At 39.6% G+C, this 18,084-nt stretch overlaps 1 protein-coding gene across 1 annotated transcript; it reads left to right on the plus strand.

The window, feature by feature from the left end:
• Positions 1 to 15,899: 15,899 nt before the first annotated feature.
• Smp_150410 (hypothetical protein) lies at positions 15,900 to 17,391 on the plus strand (the record flags this gene model as incomplete). The annotated part of the gene is made up of 5 exons (XM_018793914.1): positions 15,900 to 16,122; positions 16,154 to 16,224; positions 16,273 to 16,426; positions 17,134 to 17,169; positions 17,219 to 17,391. 5 exons carry the CDS (start codon positions 15,900 to 15,902, stop codon positions 17,302 to 17,304), a joined length of 570 nt encoding a protein of 189 aa, XP_018648379.1. The 3' UTR covers positions 17,305 to 17,391.
• Positions 17,392 to 18,084: the final 693 nt, after the last annotated feature.

Consider the following 18,084-nt stretch of genomic DNA (forward strand, 5'->3'; position numbering starts at 1 on the left):
TAGCGCATGTCTAAACCACCAATACAGTTATTCTTCAGTCCGAACCTTTGTTTGGATATTACAGTTTATTCCCCGTAGAGGAAAGAATGCAAAGTGACGAGTGTAAAAGGTTTTGCCATAAGATGTGTACCCGTTCAAATCTCACCACATACAAATGACGCCCAAAGTCTAACTCACATTGGTTTTGTATGTTTTGCTGCCTCTCATACCCCTACTCGCCCTAGATAACCAGGACATATCTGATGGGGACTCTAATGTCATTCTTTCCAGTGTAATATCGGAAGCCCAAAATCAAACACCTGATTCTATTGTGAAGGCTCATAAAAACACTGCTAAACCTAAAAAGAATATACCAATTAAGAAGAAAGTAAATAAAAAACCTTCTAGTTCTAAACCGATTACCAAAAATATTTCAACTGCTTTACCAAACAAAAGTATAATTTCTGAAACTATGCTTAACCCTACTCATCGTAAGGGAGGTTATAAGGACACATTTCGTTCAAACGTTACACGAGACGGCCACTACAACCATCATGTAAGCAGGCCTACTATTAGACAGACGGCAATAAACCAACGTGCCCCATGGTTTCCCCCATATGTAATAAATAATAAACCTGCAAGATGTAACTCTTATCATCACTCTCGCAGTAGAGAAGATGGTATACTAGGTTATGCACCATCAACGCAACCCCAACATGCAGGCACCTGTCTTAATTGTCCACCAAAACAAGTACAACAAATTATTCAACCTTACCAAAATAAGGATTTTTTTCGGCCTCCAGAGATCCCTTGTTCCACTAGCACTACAGTTCGCTCATGCTATAGCCCATGCGATCCGGAAAACACATTAAACCATAGTCCAGGCATAGCTAGAACTCATACCATCGATAAGGATGCTCTCGGTTTTTTTACACTACACACTCCCTTTTTAAACTTATTACTCATTAACGCACGTTCACTTCTGAACAAAATCTCAGCCTTGAGAACCTTAGCCTTTCTAGCCAAGCCTTCTTTTATACTTATCACTGAAACGTGGTGTTATCCAGCAGTGGCCGATCCCGAATTAAATATCCAAAACTATCGACTATATCGCTGTGACAGAGAAACTAAGCGAGGAGGCGGTTGTCTTATATTTGCTTTGGATACCTTAACAACTAATAAAGTTGAAGATAGTATCTTGAATAGTTTACCAGAATCGATCTGGATATCAATCAACACCCTAAACCATAGTCTACTCCTAGGTTGTATATATAGAGCTCCTGATAGTACTGATAATTTGAATGATAGTATAATCAATGTATTTATACACGCATCTACTCTTAACTTCAGCGCTAAGATTATCACTGGTGATTTCAATTATCCTGGGATTAACTGGAGTACCGGTAGCTGCCAGTCTAGCAATGATGAATTTTTATCAATCCTTAATCTGTACTGCTGGTCACAGTGGGTTCGTACCCCAACAAGGGGTGATAATATACTTGATCTAATATTTAGTAGAGATATCATTCCCCTATCTGTACAAGTATACAACGAGTTTGAAAGCAGTGATCATAGGATAGTAGCTTGTGCTCTCCCCATCTATCCCTCCTACAACCGACCAATTCAAAGAACCTGCAATTATAGAGACTATAAGCATGCAGACTGGGACCTCTTGCGCTCACTGATCAAACTCTCAGACTGGGATGAATTCTTCTCATGTAATAGTCTGACAGATGCCATCAACATATTCTATTTGATTGTTAACTCTTGTCTAGACTCCTGTGCACCAATTAAGACTTACAGGATTAGTAAACATCACGAATTATATATACCAGCTAAATATCGTAATAAACTAAGACGCCTAAAGAAACGTTATTTTAAATCTAACGACTTCACGGCAGTCACACAAATAACAATAATTTTTAACCAAATTAAAGAGAAACATAGGTTAAAAGCCATCAATGAAGAGCTATTAGCACTACGTACTAGCTCAAAAGTGCAAAACCTAATCCACATTTACAATAAACGTGCTAAATCAACTCAAAATGTTGATATACCTTGCATCCTGCATAATAATAGTTTTATATATGACCCAAAAACTATAGCAGACCTTTTCAGTGGTAATTTTGCAAATGGCAAAGAATCCTTAAATGGCTCTGTTTCTAGAGTTATATGCTTGACTGGTAACTCAATTAAATCTATCTCCACATGTCTGAAAATTAGTAAGGTTATAAATAAGCTCAAGGTTTCGAAAGGTCACGGTGCAGACGGGATTTCATCATTTCTCTACAAATATGGTGGTCCAGATATCCAACTTCTCCTTAAGCTGTTTACTCTCTCTATGGAATCAGGCTCTTATCCTGACCGTTGGAAAACCGCGTACATCATACCACGTTACAAATCTGGAGATAAGACTGACATGAACAACTATCGGCCAATAAATATTACTCCAGTTATCTCTAGGATTATGGAAAAAATTATTAGTGACGAACTATCCAACTATTTATTGACTGAACAATTTATTGATGATTCGCAACATGGATTTCTTAAAAATCGATCCTGTATGACATGTCATTTTGACTTCTTTAATTTAGTCTATTCGCTTCGTAGCCAAGGATATCTAGTATTAGTGCTATACCTGGACATTTCTAAGGCCTTTGACATGGTCAACCACCAACTTCTCATAGGTAAACTCGCATCTTATGGGGTCCAAAACCCATTACTAGCCTGGTTTGATTCCTTCCTCAGCAATCGACATCAAATAGTTAAAATCAACTCTTCATTGTCGAACTCAGTCCCTGTTAGAAGTGGGGTAATTCAGGGTAGTGTCTTAGGTCCTTTGCTCTTTTTAGTTTTCATTAATGATATTTGTGAGTGTTTTAGTGTGGGTAAGTCCCTTTTGTTTGCAGACGATCTTAAGGTGGTGTACTCATTTTCTCCACATGAGCTGAGCAATATTCAAAATTGTATCAGCACGGAGCTTAACAAGGTAGCACAGTGGTGCTCGAAATGGCAACTGGAGCTCAATACAGCTAAATGTGGTTGGTTATGCTTCGATGATACATCACTCAAACTCAATCTTACCATAAATGGGGAAATGTTATCTAGGTTACACACAGTAGTAGATCTAGGACTTAGGTACTCCGACGACTTGTCGTTTACTGAACAGATAATGAAACAAACGTCCAAGTCTCAACGCCTTATAGGTTTCATAACTCGAAACCTTCATAACAGCGAATCTCGTATATTAATGTACAAAGTCTGTGTTCGACCACTTCTCGAATACTGCGCGTTTCTCCTTAGTAGCACGCGCATAAAGGATAAATTAAGACTGGAATCAGTACAGAGACGATTTACATTTCGTACTCTTGGAACTGATAGTGTCTTGACATATAATTCGAGGTGTAGTAAACTAGGGCTTGACCCTTTATGGATGAGGAGACTCAAACTTAACCTTATCTTCTTTTTCAAAATACTTAACAAATTCTCCTTCACATCCAGTCAGGCGATTCAATATGCTAAAGCCCCACACTACGACATTCGTAACTCCTTGTCTTTAGCGAAACAAACATATTCTAGATCTTCTCTCTATATTATTTACTTTACCTGTAAGTTTTCTAGGCTCTGGAATAATTTACCCCAAACTATCAGTATGTTAAACTCTCTCCCATTGTTTGTTCGCTCAATTAATGCCTTTTGCTCCTCTGAAAATGCATTAAATGCTCTAGCGCCTGCAAGTGTATCTTACTCCACAAGTGAGATTATAGGAACTTTAAATGTTTAACCTCTTACTTGCTATCATTGTTTTGTTGTTCCGTGCTCTTTGCTTTAATCTTACTTTCTCTAGTTGTAGATAATTAATAATAACTCGCTCTGGCACTGGAAATAACCTTACAGAACAATGTTGATCAATCATCAGGCTATCCACTTGATGAAAAAAGACAAGTTCCCTGGTGTTGCATTGGCTTGCCGTGACATATGCCATATTTAAACTATTTATCAATTACTAAACCAGCAAACATAAAACTTTCTTATATTTCATGTTTGTTCTCTACATTAAATGTTGATTTTTATAACAATCTGATCATGCCTGTAAACTGGTGTGAATTCTGTAAATATTATTTTCAGAATATATTATTATTATTATTATTAAAAATAAGACGAACCTTTTCGCTTTGTTCTGTAAGAAGAAAGATGGTTGTTGCTCTGGTGAAACGAGTACTGACAGTGAAGAATGTGTCATTGCAGTACGTTCTGTTACGAGGCGCATTAAACACCCTACTGTGATTGATGGAAAAGCGAAATCTCCGTCGAAACTAACGAGGAGTGAAGTTTCACTTGATATTGATATGAGTGGTCAAGAATTAGATAAAACCGTCACCGTTTCAAATAGTCCTGGTGTGGCTGTCCTGAGTGATAAAGATGGACGGCAGTTTGGAGAAAAGGAAGTAAAAGGAAAAAAGCTATAAGCGGTACTCACTTGGTTGGCTAGTCATTGGTGAACCCCCAGCCTGAGTCACAAATACACTACCGGTGTCTGGTAGCAAGACAGAATTTCACTCTGGCGTGGCTCAGAAAAATTTGATCTCATCGAATATTGAGTAATTTGCTGGAGTCGAACGATCCTGATCCCAAAATTAGACACGCGCATTATTTGGGAAAGCTCAGAGCGTTTATCTGTAGCATCTCACCAGATAACTCTAAAGGAGTTAAAGTCGAAAAATTGATTAGAATAAGTAAGAGGACCGACACTAGTGTTGAACCCCAGCCATACAGACTACTTAACGTAATCCTAAGGTTGGAGAAGCAACGTGGTCTGCTGCGTAGCGCTCGCAGTTACGACAGCACCGACATCCGAATGGAACCTGATATGCATATTGAAGATAAAATAAAAAAGAAGTCCGCACACTAGCTGAACTAGAAACCCGTCGACCAAATTGTGCGGAAAATCTCCATTTAGTAGGTTTTCGAATAGTCAGGTTGTCGAAGCTAATGCTCCCAAGGCCTGTGTGGATAGGCCGTTCTCCCTAAGAGTTTCATATACAAATGCTCGTAGTCTAAGAAATGCATTCCATAAACTAGGATGATTAGTGCACAAATTAAGGCCGCTCATTGTAGCTGCGACGAAAACTTGGTTAGTCCATGACTTCGACGTTACTTCAGGATTGTCGTAATACCACTAACTAAGAAGTGATAGACATAGATTAAGGACAGGGAGTAGCTTCCTTTCATGCACAGCCATTATTGTAAATATCAGCTCCTTTGTTTGCGAATCCCACGATAGTGCAACTTGTGAAGTCATTAGCTTTGAGCTGACAATCGGGTATTGTACATTTATACTCGGTTTCATCTACCTCAGCTCAATCTGCTTACCTGGTGACTATATTTTAGAGCACATTCAGCTATGGAATGCAAATAAGAGTTTCTTGATATCAGTAGACCCTAACGCATCTGATAATAGTTGGACTGAGATGGCCACGGTAGAATCTATAAACTCCCTTAATATTAGGTTCCTGGTAATAGTAGTGGAGCATGCATTAGTACAGCATGTATTCAAACCCACAAGTTTTTGTGAAAACCAAGGTTTTTCTTTGTTAGACTTGTTAATCATTCATGTGACTGAGGATATTGCCAACCTAAATATTCTATCACCATCAGTGAATAGAGATCACGCTGTTCTGTCATTCACGTTTAGAACTGCTGACATGATATACGATCAGGTTAATCGTCGCCCAACTGTATGAAGAGCAAACATATCAGCCATTCAGGAGTGCGCTGCCAAGACATATTGGTCAGTAGATATTATCTCACCAGTTGAAGAAGAATGGTGCATATTTAAAAACATGTTTAGTTCAGTTACGTCCCCGTCTATACAATACCTGGTACCGCGCAGACCGAATAACTGTCTACCATGGATAGCTAAACAAGACAAGAAACTTCTTAGGCATAGGAAAAAGCATTTGAATATATTCATCTCTGTAGGCTTAGAACAGTACATATCCGGTTATTTTAAGACTAGGAATGATAATAGAAAGCTAATAAGTGGGAATTGACAGTCGTATCAAAAACAAATGGTTAGGGATCGTAAAAATAGTCTGAAGCCTATTTTCTTGTACATCAAAGGGCGAATTAGAAGTGATGGAATTAGATCACATTTGATAGAAGAAAATTCGTTAATATTCGCAGGAGATAATGCCGAAAACGCTCAATATTTATCGAAATATTTCAGTAGATAGTTTCTTTTCAGCGATGAGGAACGATCAACGATTAATTGTGATTGTGGTGGCTTGTTGATGGACCCTGTAGTTGTCGAGAAAGATATTGTCTTAAGACTACTTCAGAATCTCAAACGTGACAAGTCCAGTGGTCCTGCTGATGTTCATCCTAGGATCATGAAAGCTCTTTTGGATGTAATTGCTGAACCTATAAACATACACTTTGATGTGTCTGTGCGGTAGTCCAGACTACCAAGAGACTGAAAAGACGCGAAAATTTGTCCGATACGTAAGGCAGAGGGTAGGGATTCAGTTAGTAACTACCGACCTGTTAGTGTAACCAGTGCAGTCGTAATAGTGATGGAAAAGTTCATACGTATATTTAACTTTGTAGGAAAGAATATTCTTTTAACCATGAAACAACATGGTTTCTGGAAAGGTCTGTCACGTTTGACAAATCTGCTCATTGCAAGAGAAGATTAGGGTGTGGCAAAAGATCGAAATATTCCTGTGAAGGTAATTTTAATATATCTAAGTGAAGTCCTTAATAAGATCTCCCATTCGGGTCTGAAATTAAAACTGGAGAGTTTTGGAATCGTTTGTAAGGTTATAGACTGGACAAGTGAATTTCTCCATGATAGGGCACGGGGGTAGGGGTAAATGTAGCTCTCTCATTGTGAGAACCTGTAAAACGTGGAGTTACTCAGGGAGAAACCCTCGGTCCTCTTCTATCTTTACTTTATGTAAGTGAATTGCCAACTGTAGCAAAGTCATCTGTTCTACACTTCGCCGATGACATAAACATTTGAGACCTGTACACAGTATGTGAAATTGAAAATTATTACAGGATGATCTCAACTCATTGATGTAAAGGGTGGGGTGATGCAATTAACTAACTATGATGATTCGTATCACTACATAATATATGGATTCGTGATAAACCAAAGGATTGAACTACAAAGATTCAAGAGTCATAATAAGCAGAGATCACATAAATACTAGTAAGACTGCTGCTGTAAAAGGTTATAGGGTATCATGGTCTATTCGTAAGTCTTTTCAGTATTTGGATGAAAAATGTCTAGATTATTATGCCCGACTTTAGTGAGACCGCATTTGGTATATGGGATTCATGCAGCGAGCCCCTGTTTCGAGTAGGAGGCCTATTTGCTGTAACGAATCTACGAACGACGGGCTAAAATGGTAAAAGTTCTACCTGGCCTATCTTAGGAAGACAGACTGAGACACTTCAAATTATTTTCGCTATTTCAAAGCAGAATACGAGGTGAAATAATAGTGGCTTATCGTATACTGAACGATAACCTTGGTATTCATATGTCATATCTCCTGCTTTTATCTAGGAATGACCATTTCAGAGGACATACGTAGGAAGTTCAACATCTGAGATCAAATCGTCTACGTCTGGAGTTTCGTCTCTCGAACCCAGTAGTGGATTACTAGAATTCTCTACCAGAGCACGTAATATCAGCACCTCCTGTTAATACATTCAAAACGAGGTTGGGTCTCCACGGCGTTACAAGCTGCAATGATTATTATAGGTCAACGGACCTCCTATCTTGAAAACTGAAGAGTGAAATAACTTTCCTCCCACTCTTAGGTAGAAGTGATCATGCAGTTATCTCACTTACTTAAAGCTCAGCAAAAATATGAAGACCAGTTGGCTCAATTTATAATCCGTTACCCTAAGAGACTATTCTCGTACAGAAATCACAGAACAAGGAATCAGCATCAGATCCTCAACCTAGTTACGGAAATGAGTGGATGTGAAATGATGGAGGATGGCCAGAAAAAGCAGAGGCTGTGGCAAAGTATTTCGGGACAGTTTTCACTCAGAAACCTATTCTGGATGATGAACTTTACTCAATAACAGTGTCAATGAGCCGTCTGCTCACTATGGACTTCGATCGAGACGTTGTACTTAAGGTCCATAGCTTTCAGTAACGGAAAATTCAACAGGAACGGGTGAAACCCATCAGAAAATCTTGAGACAAATTGTTCAATACATTGCAGCCCAGTTGATTACGATATTCAATATGTCCCTTGGCTGGGGTGAGTAGCCTATGGACTGAAAGGATGCAACTGATACTGCAATACATAAAACAGGACCAAGACAACTTTCATCAATCTGCGGGCCTGCCAGCCTTTCCAATGTCGTAGTTAAAATGCTGGGAAGAATAATTAAGAAGACAATAATGACATTCGTGGAAACCAACAACTGCTTAAACAGTGAACAACATGGTTTCAGGAAAGGTTTGTCTTGCACAACAAACCTTATTGCAAGGGAGCGATGGATTGAGGCTCCAAACAATGGGAAATCAGTGGATGTTTTCTACGTAGACTTCAGGAAAGCATTTATAAGGTGGCAACAAATAAACTACTCTTGAAGCAGCAAAATGTAAGCATTGTCATGTTTCTGCAAAAATGGCTTAAGGATTTCCTGGTAAGTCGTGGACAGAAAGTAACAATAGATTCCAGTTGCCCCTCTTACGAACCAATACTTAGTTGGTTATCGCAATGCTGTCTTAGGTAGCATTTGGGTGCCGACTTCAGACAGACCTGGATATTCTGATTAGCCGGCCCCAAAGGTGGCTGACGCCTATCAACGTGGTAAAGTGAGTCTACATGCACTTTGGGGATGCAAATATAAGTAGGTACAGCACTGGGGAAGTACCTGTACCCATGGTCCAGTCTCACTAGGATCTCTAGGTGACATTGAGTCATGATCTTAAGACCACGACCCACTGCCGGGAGGATGCAGCTGAGGCGCTCATAACCCTTTACGCTCCGAGATGGACATTCACCTAGTTAGATGTTACTATGTTCACTACAGTATACATAATCTTAGTGAGATTCAAACCTGAAAACTGCGTTTAAGCTGCACTTTCCAGTCTAAAAGGTGGCTTGGATATCCTGGAAGAAGTACATAGAGCAGCTATCCATTCAATTTCAGAATTCTAGAGTTTACCCTTCATAGAGTGGCTTGAAACCTAGACCTCTTTCACGTGTGCTATCTCAGATTAACAGGTGATCTGATTTCGATGTATAGAATACTGAGAAATGATTTTGGAATTGATATATCTTCTCATTTTGTTCTTATCGGATCGAAACAACTCGTAGGATACAGCAGGCGAGTAGAATGACATTAACTGGCCAGCGATTGCACGAGTAATTGAGCATGGCGTTCCCAATTTTGATCTGTTACGGATGTATGGCCGAGCGCTTTCAGCTAGGTGAGTCCATCAAAACTAACGTCATCAGCATCCAATGTCAAGAACGTACAAAATTCTATTGATTTTGAGCATTTATTTTCCGCTACAGATCACCTCCCCTAGTGAAGTGGTGATGACCCTCAGACGTGGCCAGCCAGAACTTTATACCCAACAAGTTTGTCGTTGGTAAATACCCTTCCGATAGCTTGCTACGTTTAACAGCGTCTGGTCAAGAATCCATGCTGTACAACCTAGTAATAAGAAAACAAAGTACAATCAAAATTTCGGTTCCTCGTAAACTGCATGGTTCTTTTTACCACATTTTCCAGCCGTCCTGGAAAATGAAAAAAGAAAATGTAAGTGCATATCCAAATACACTCGTACGTGCGTAAAGACACAAAGCGAGCAAAATATAAGTATAAGCATATTAAATTTTTTTATTATGTATAATACAAAGGAAAATCGAGATAAAACAAAATGTTAACTTGTGTCCTACGAGCTTTAGTCGTTTGAATGTTCTGGAAATCTAACTCTTCTCCCAGAATGCGTTGCTTTAAGTTTATTTTCAGATGCTGCCGAAGTATCAACGTGCGTGTTGGATGTCGGTTGGGGTACCATAAGTGTAGGAACTGAGTCGTTCGATTGTACGGAAGGAAAGTCGACGTGGATAGAATTTCCTTTGATTCGATCAATGCTGATGCTATTGTTAACTCTGTTCTTATCGATCATATAGTACTTGGGTTCACGTTAAGGAAGTTTGAAGGGTCCTTCGTATGCTGATTCGAGAGGTCGTCGGTGTGAGTCTCGACGAACGAAGACGTGTGTACTATGTCGTAAGTCAGGTTGAATGAAAACATCAGTTGATTTTGGTCGAACGGAAACAGGTTTAACTGAATGCATTTCGTTTGTAAGCCTGCTCACGTAGGAATTTAGATCCATGTTCAATGAAGAAGACGAAGGATCCACGAATTCTCCGGGAAGTTGAAACGTCATTCCACAAAACGAGTTGGGCTGCAGTATATTCAGCGTCAGCTTTCACTACATTGCGAATATCTAGTGAAACGAGTGGAAGAGCGTCTGTTCACTGTGAAACGTTTGCAGCTGATAGGCTCTTAGTTGTCTGTGAAAGCGTTCTACCAACTTGTTTGCTTGTGGGTGTTAGGCGGTCGTTCGGAGGCGAGTGATTCCTAGTAGTGTGGTCAGACAGCGAAAAAGTCCAGATTCGAACTGGCGTCCGCGGTCTGTAGTGCTGGTTGAAGGGCAGCCGAAATTCGCTACCCATCGTTCGACGATGGCGCGGTTCACTGCTTCGGAAGTAATGTCCTTAATGGGTACTGCTTCTGACCGTTGAGTGAAACAGTCTATACAGGTTAAGAAATAGGAGTATCCATTTGAATCCGGTCAATATCATAGGGGACATTTGTTGTGTCTATTCACTTCAGGTTTTTGGCAGCTTACACAGGAGCGTGCCCACTCCCTCACGTCTTTATTCATACCAGGCCAGCAAAACCGTTCTCCTATGAGCTTGATGGATGCACGAACACCTGTATGAGAAAGATTGTGCAACGTATCGAAGACGTTGCGCTGATAATGTTTCGGTACGATTGGACGATCCCTACCTGTAGATGTGTCGCATAGTAAGGTTCCTTTAAGTGTTCCCATCTGTTTACTACGCAGTTTTAAGGTTGTTGAGGATAACTCGTGCTGATGATCAGTGTCTTCTTTTCGAAGACGGGCGTGTTTGAGAAGGTTGATTGCTTAGTAACTGTTCAAGGAAGTTATACGAGACAAGGCATCTGCAACTACATTGTTTGCTCCAAAAATGTGTTGTTTGTATGAAGTGGACTGCGAAATATAGTCCAGTTGTCGAGACTCTCGAGGAGAGTACTTGTCTGAAGATGAGCTTAAAGAGAAAGTAATAGGTTTATGATCAGTAAAAAGGGTGAATTCTTGGCCTCCGATAGAGTGTTAAAAATGCCGTGCAGCATGACACATAGTTAGGATTTCCCTACCAAAATTGCTAAACCTCAATTCGGTGTCTAGTAACCGTCTTGGGAAGAATGCCAAGGTTTCCAGAAGTGGTCAACACATTGTTGTGTAACTCCTCCGATTGCTGAGTCGGACGAGTGCTTTTGTGTCCTGGTGTACAGGCATGGTCGCCTTTGCGATAATTTCCTTGACCGCAGAGAATGCTTTTTTCGCGGTATTGTTCAAATTGATGGGTTTCGAATTTCCGCGAAGTTGGTTGGTTAGCGGTTTGGTATGAACCGTCAATAGAAAGTTACAAGGCCGTCAAATGTGCACCATTGCTTGATGGTGGTCGGTTCTTGGTATTCTAGAATTGCCACCATCTTGATCCTAAGAGGTCTGATGCCTTGAGCATCATTAGTGCGTCCTAGGAAACCTAAGGAGTTTGGTCCGATTTGGCATTTCTGAATGTTTACAGTAATGCTTTGCTTTTGAAGTCCTTCGGAAACGAGGTCCAGATGATTGAGGTGAGATTCTCTATCCGAACTTGCTATCAATCATTGGTCACAATATACTGGTACGATGTTGAGACCTCGAAAAACGTCATCTATGAACCTATATAAGGTTTGAGAAGCATGTCTTAGGCCGAAAGGCATCCGTAAATTCATGGACAGTTATGGTAGCAGTTTTTAGAAAATCGTCAGTAGCCAAAGAGGTTCGGTTATAGGCTTTAATAAAGTCGATTTTCGATAGTTGTATCATTTAGGATAGCTGTCAAATCATGAATGTGAGGTAACAGGTAACGATCGAGAATGGTTTTTGCATTCAAACGCCCATAGTCACCAGTTGGACGCCAATCGTTGCTAACCTTTCAGGGACCATGCGCAAGGGAGATGTCCAAGGACTGTTAGACGGCCGAATGATTCCTAACTCTATCAAGTGGTCGGATGAACTTCTGGCCAACCTCGACTTTTTGGGAGCCAGTTGGCATGCTTTTAAGAATACAGGTGGTCCTGTAGTAGTGATGTGAAGTGTAACACAGAAATGTAACACACAAATTAGTGTTTCTGTCTACTAGCCCCCGTTTGCGCGTATCGATGAGTAAATTGCGGTGTTGTGGCAGCTCTATACCTATAATTGACATAGTAACTGTTATATCTATAACTTTGGATTGTTACTATGCTGCGTACTACTTAACTACTTGAACGATCGAACCCTCAACGTCGTAAAAGAGAAGACAGAAGACTGGTAAGTATGAATGTTATTCCCAAAACAGTGTCAAAATATAGTACGAAAATCTCATGTATTTATAGATTTTGACTGAAAGCAAATCATCATCTCGGACAGTCAATAGGAACATAGGGGATCCTTCTTATTCATCCAATAGGGAGGCTACATTCTAGAATGTCTCTCCAGCGGTGATTGGATGGTATGTCTTCGACTCTTTCTGGGCTTCTCGAGGCTTACTTGAGTTTGCCAACGAGTCATCCTTACAGAAACAGCTGCAACAACGAAGATCCACTAAATGGGTTTGCGTAAATACACGTTAGGGTAAACGCATCCTTTACTGTATGTGGCGACAGGCTTTCTGTTTGCTGTCTGAAGGTTGTCCCGTAGTCGTGATGTGACGTGTAACATTGCTGGTTACACATGGCAATTTCGGTTTCGGTTGATATATTCCAGAGTACTTATCGAGTAGTGGTTGATAGAATAAATCTGTCGTGTGCCTAACTGTTACTGGACATAATCTGCAGCTGGAAAAAGTCACATGAGCAGATAACTTAGTGTTTCCGTCTACTAACCTCCGTTTGTGCGTATCGATGGGTAGATGTGTAGTTGTAGGAGCTCCAAATCAATGTCTTCGACTTTTTCTGGGCTTCTTGAGGCTTGCTTGAGTTTACCAACGAGCCATCCTTACAGAAACATCTGCAACAACAAATATCCATTAAATGGGTTTGCGTAAATACACGTTAGGGTAAACATATCTTTTACTGTATGTGGCGACAGGCTTTCTGTTTGCTGTCCGTAAGTTTAAAACACATTGGTGAACCCGGTCGTTAGAATTTGCAGGAAGAACGCTAAATTCTGCACCAGTACCGATGAGGTGGCGAACTTTCATGATCACATCTGTGACGCATAACAGACGGCTGTGTTGGGCGGCTACAGTTGCCGACAACGCGCGGCTGGGAAGTTTCCCGAAATGTTTTTCCTCCCAGTCGATTTTGTTTTCGGATAACTGCAAGGTTTTCTGCAATTTCTAGAAGATTTTCCGTACTGGTTATGACACCAGCACAGTCGGAGTTATCCGTCTGCTTCTTCTCAGGGCATGTGACTGTTTATGGTCATTACGAAATCTAGGAATACGTATAAGTGCATGACACGGTTCTGTGATGTCATCCCGAGTCACTTGAGGTTTTTCTTTGATTGAAAATACCTCGACGTCAGAAGATTTGGTGATCTCTAAAATGTGACCTGCAGATGCAGCTAGCTAGTCTACGGCCTTGTTTTGAAACGAGACAAGAACTGTTTACAACTGTTGAAGAAGGTTAGATAAGAAAAGTTGTCTAAACAATCCACCATCGAAAGTTTTTTGGCCTATTACTTCTCTCATTCTTGGCAACATATCTGTCGCAAGTTTGTGTACCAGATCACGTCGGGTTCATCAATGAAGATGCCACATTTACTTGAAGTTTGACAACGTCTTAACCGGCAACACCTAATTTGAATCGTACCCACCAAGTGAAATTAAAATTCACAATCGAGGGTGGTCGAAGATATATATTATAGGCTCTCAATATATCTAGAATCGACTGATCCGGGCTGGCTAGTAATTGTAGGGGATGTCGAGCACGGCGTTCTTACTCGTGATCTGTTGCGGATGTATGACCGAGCGCCTTCAGCTAGGTGAGTCCATCAAAACTTATGTGGTCAGCATCCAATGTCAAGAACTTATAAATTGATTTATTTTACTGGATTTGTTTACCGATACAACTTGTATCGTCACGATGTAATTGTACTAGTTCTCCAAGTTTCATCTCCGTTCAGTAGAACTGTGTTGACGTTCGTACTGAAGATTGTGATTGAGCTCCATATGTTCTTAAATTGTAGGTATTCTGTACTTGTTTTATCAATCTCTGCATTTACATCTGCATCGGATCCTCCATATTCATTGATGATGCTACACAGATACGTGAAAGTAACCGACTCTTTGACGGCTTCTCCATCAAGTGAGATTGGGTTGGTTCTCTTCCACTTGTATTTCAGGATATTGGATCTTCTCTTGTGTATGTTTGTGTCTTCTGATGCAGAGGCTGCAGCTACACTGTTTCTCTTGACCTGCACTTGTGGTTATGTATGGGTTAGATGGGCTAGGTCATCTACGAAGTCCAAATCACCTAGTTTCATTGAAGACGTCAACCTAATTTCTTGAATCCCCTAGGATGTGGAGGTCTTCATAATCCAATCAACCATTAGAAGAAAAAACCATGCTAACGAAGTTTGTTAAAGTTTATTTCGATATATGCTGTTATTCGAACTCACAATCCCTGTGTACATTGTGTACTTCTTCTCGATATACCCCATGTGAGTAATTGCGAGCTTTCTGTGTAGAAAAACAGGCCAGCAATCTGCCTTTCACGCAAACCGAAGATTTCAATGTTGTTGTGTTCCCTACTCAAAAGAGACTCTAATCTCCTAGAACAAATTCAGAAACGAGAGACCAAGTGGGTGATGGGGTGAGAAAGAAATTTAACGGAAATGAGCTTCAATATTTCAGATTATTCCCGTGTGACTATCAGACAGTAAGAGGTGGCCTGATAATGGAGCACAACATACTAATCACGTCAAGTCACTCTCATATGAGCACCCCAACAGAACCCAGCCTTCGCGCTCCGCAATTCAGAGTCCAGAAAACCATACATTGAGACGCGAAAACTCAGATACTAACTCACTTTTTTATCGCAACTCCTTCTCATCTTCAGTGCTCTCCCAGACAAAGTGACCACCGGGCTCCATAGTTGATTGCTCCGAGTGGAGGCCTAACCCATGAATTACCATCTTTCACTTAAACTATTTGTGGCTGATCCATATCTCACAAATTATTTACCATCATTACTACCACATAACACTGGCCTATTCCAATCTTGAATATTGTCACATTCGTTTACCTGTTATTCGTACACTCCGATATTTTCATATTGTTTAGATGACTATTGAATTAACTTATTTACTCCCTGGAGCGGTTGCTTTATCTTGACGTTTGAATACAGATCCTTCAGTGATAAAGAAATTGACTATAATTTATACAATAGATTGCCTCATTCATTACTATGTCACTTCCGAAAACCTTGGATCTCACAGAAAGAGTTGGAAGTAGAAGAAGAGAAAAACTCAATTTTTCTATAATAGCTTGTGGCAAGAATATCAGTCTAATTAATGTATCATTCCAGGATAACATCAGATCAATATTGTTAGTAATGTTACCATGTCAACAGTATAGTCGTAAATTTAAATGTTGAGGTCAAGCGATAGCCTGACACCGGAAAATCCATTGAATGCTTTTGAAAGAGAAGAGATACTTCAAGCTTTAGCAATTGCCGGACTACTGAGTCAAGAGAAGGTTTATCTAGAGCTTACAAATGAAGCCGTAAATTTCGCGAGAAAAGAAAACTTTAGTTTTTCGCAATTATGCGCACTCGTTTCGGTAACTAATAGAGTGTTGAAAGAACTTTCAAGTAAGTTTGGTGATAACAAACAAAATTCTAGGTTCTCCATTCGATGACATACAGAATGTCCTTAATGTATCGGACAAAATTATGATGAGTTACTCTATCCAGGTAATGTGACGTAACTCTAAGTCTCACTGTAGAGGACTATCTCAACAGAGGCCACCTCACTGCACTGAGTTATTTTCAATCGCTGATTCTTTAAAATGCGTTGAATTTCTTGTGGACTCGTTGTTTAGACACTGGAGACTTTACAAGTTCGCTTTAGCTCCAACAGCACGCCTCGTACCTCAGCTCATTTACGATACGAAAGGTGAGTCAGGGCTTAATAACTGACAGTCAAAGTCTTAACATCCAATCCGCAAATAATTCAGATACTTTCTATAACCAAGGTTTAGTTGTTTGCCTGAAGATCTGTTAGTTGTGTCCCATGTATAGAAATCCTGGAAGGGATCGACGTGAACATTAAACGACCTCGAATACCTAAAGAACAGAATTTCAGCTAGCTATTAACTTATATTTCACTCATCAGGTAATTTGTATCACTGAGGATCGTCTAGTGCATGACAATAAAACATTTGTAGGCAGAAAAGGAAGAGCCCAATCCCAGTGAACATCCTGACATTCATCACTGAAACACAACAGTTAGAAAAACAAACCCTCTATTAAGGTTATAAACTTTATTAGTGTATATCATTACTGTACTTAACCTTTACACAGTTTACAATTCGAACTTCAGTCACCGATTTTGAAACGACTGTAGGCTTCCAAACTCGTTGGAAGTGAATTTCGCGATTGTAGAATTACCTCATGTGACATCAGGTTTATGGACTTATTTTGGTCAGAAATTGTAAATGTCCTCAGATTAGAGATATGGTGGACCAATGAGTTTTAATAGGCTGTCACTGAGATAATAGACTCGTAGTCAAAAATGACCCACTGAGTATAAAACATACTAAAATATATTGTTATTCTAGCTTTCACTTAAATTTTTTTCAATTGTTAAAAACTTTTTAACAGATTATGACTCGGAAATTGTCGACTTGAAACCATCAGGTAAAATAAAAAAAGTGGTGAACCAAGTTAACATCATTTTACTTTCTAGGAACTGATTTACTATACTCAATTTTAAAATATGCACTCGACGATCAAATTGAAGGCATTAAACAAGAAAATCAAATCAGTGATTGATTTGTAGCAAATTCTGTTCTAAAAGCTAACTTCTTAATTCTTACATCTGATACATTACAATTACTGTTAATAAATGACTACATATACATCGAGCCTACTTCTTTGGAATTGATTGGGTATACTGGTATAAGTCCCAAACGTACGTAGAAAATATGTAGAAAATGAAACCACGTTGTATGTCATGAAAAAATGTCTATTACTATTATGATTAAGAAGCTAAAACAACAAGTATACATTGCCCTAAACGAGAATGGTTTGCTTTGCTCCTAAAAGCCGGTCGAAATCATCTGGTAAAATAGTTCAGTATACTTGATGACATCAGTTACTACTAGTTGGTTAATACACGAAATACAGTTTAACAAAGCAACGACGACTATAACAGCTTAGCAACAATACCCCTACCAATAGCGTCTAGATGTATGTTTAAATATTCCTTGGAAAGTGAGTTTACTGATGCCTTGGAAAAAGCAAAAAATCAAGTTTAAAATTTTTATTTACAGCCTTTGAACATGAATTACGTCCATGTGAAGTTGTAAGAATACTAAGTTGAGGGGTTCAAGGACTTAAAAAGACGTCGTTATGTGTAATTCTAATCTTTGTATAATCGTGATTGTTTATCAGTTAGTTCGTGACAAAATTGCAGCTACCAAAAACGTTGAACAGATTAACAACTGTTTATTCTTGATTGAAGAAGACTTAACCACAAGTGCAAATATTCATACATTTTGGGAAAATAGGAAAGCTTTCTGGTAAGACTTTTCAAAAACACTTGGAAGTCAA

The sequence above is a fragment of the Schistosoma mansoni genome, chromosome 1 (assembly GCF_000237925.1).
Source record: "Schistosoma mansoni strain Puerto Rico chromosome 1, complete genome".
In the NCBI taxonomy this organism is placed as follows: domain Eukaryota; kingdom Metazoa; phylum Platyhelminthes; class Trematoda; order Strigeidida; family Schistosomatidae; genus Schistosoma; species Schistosoma mansoni.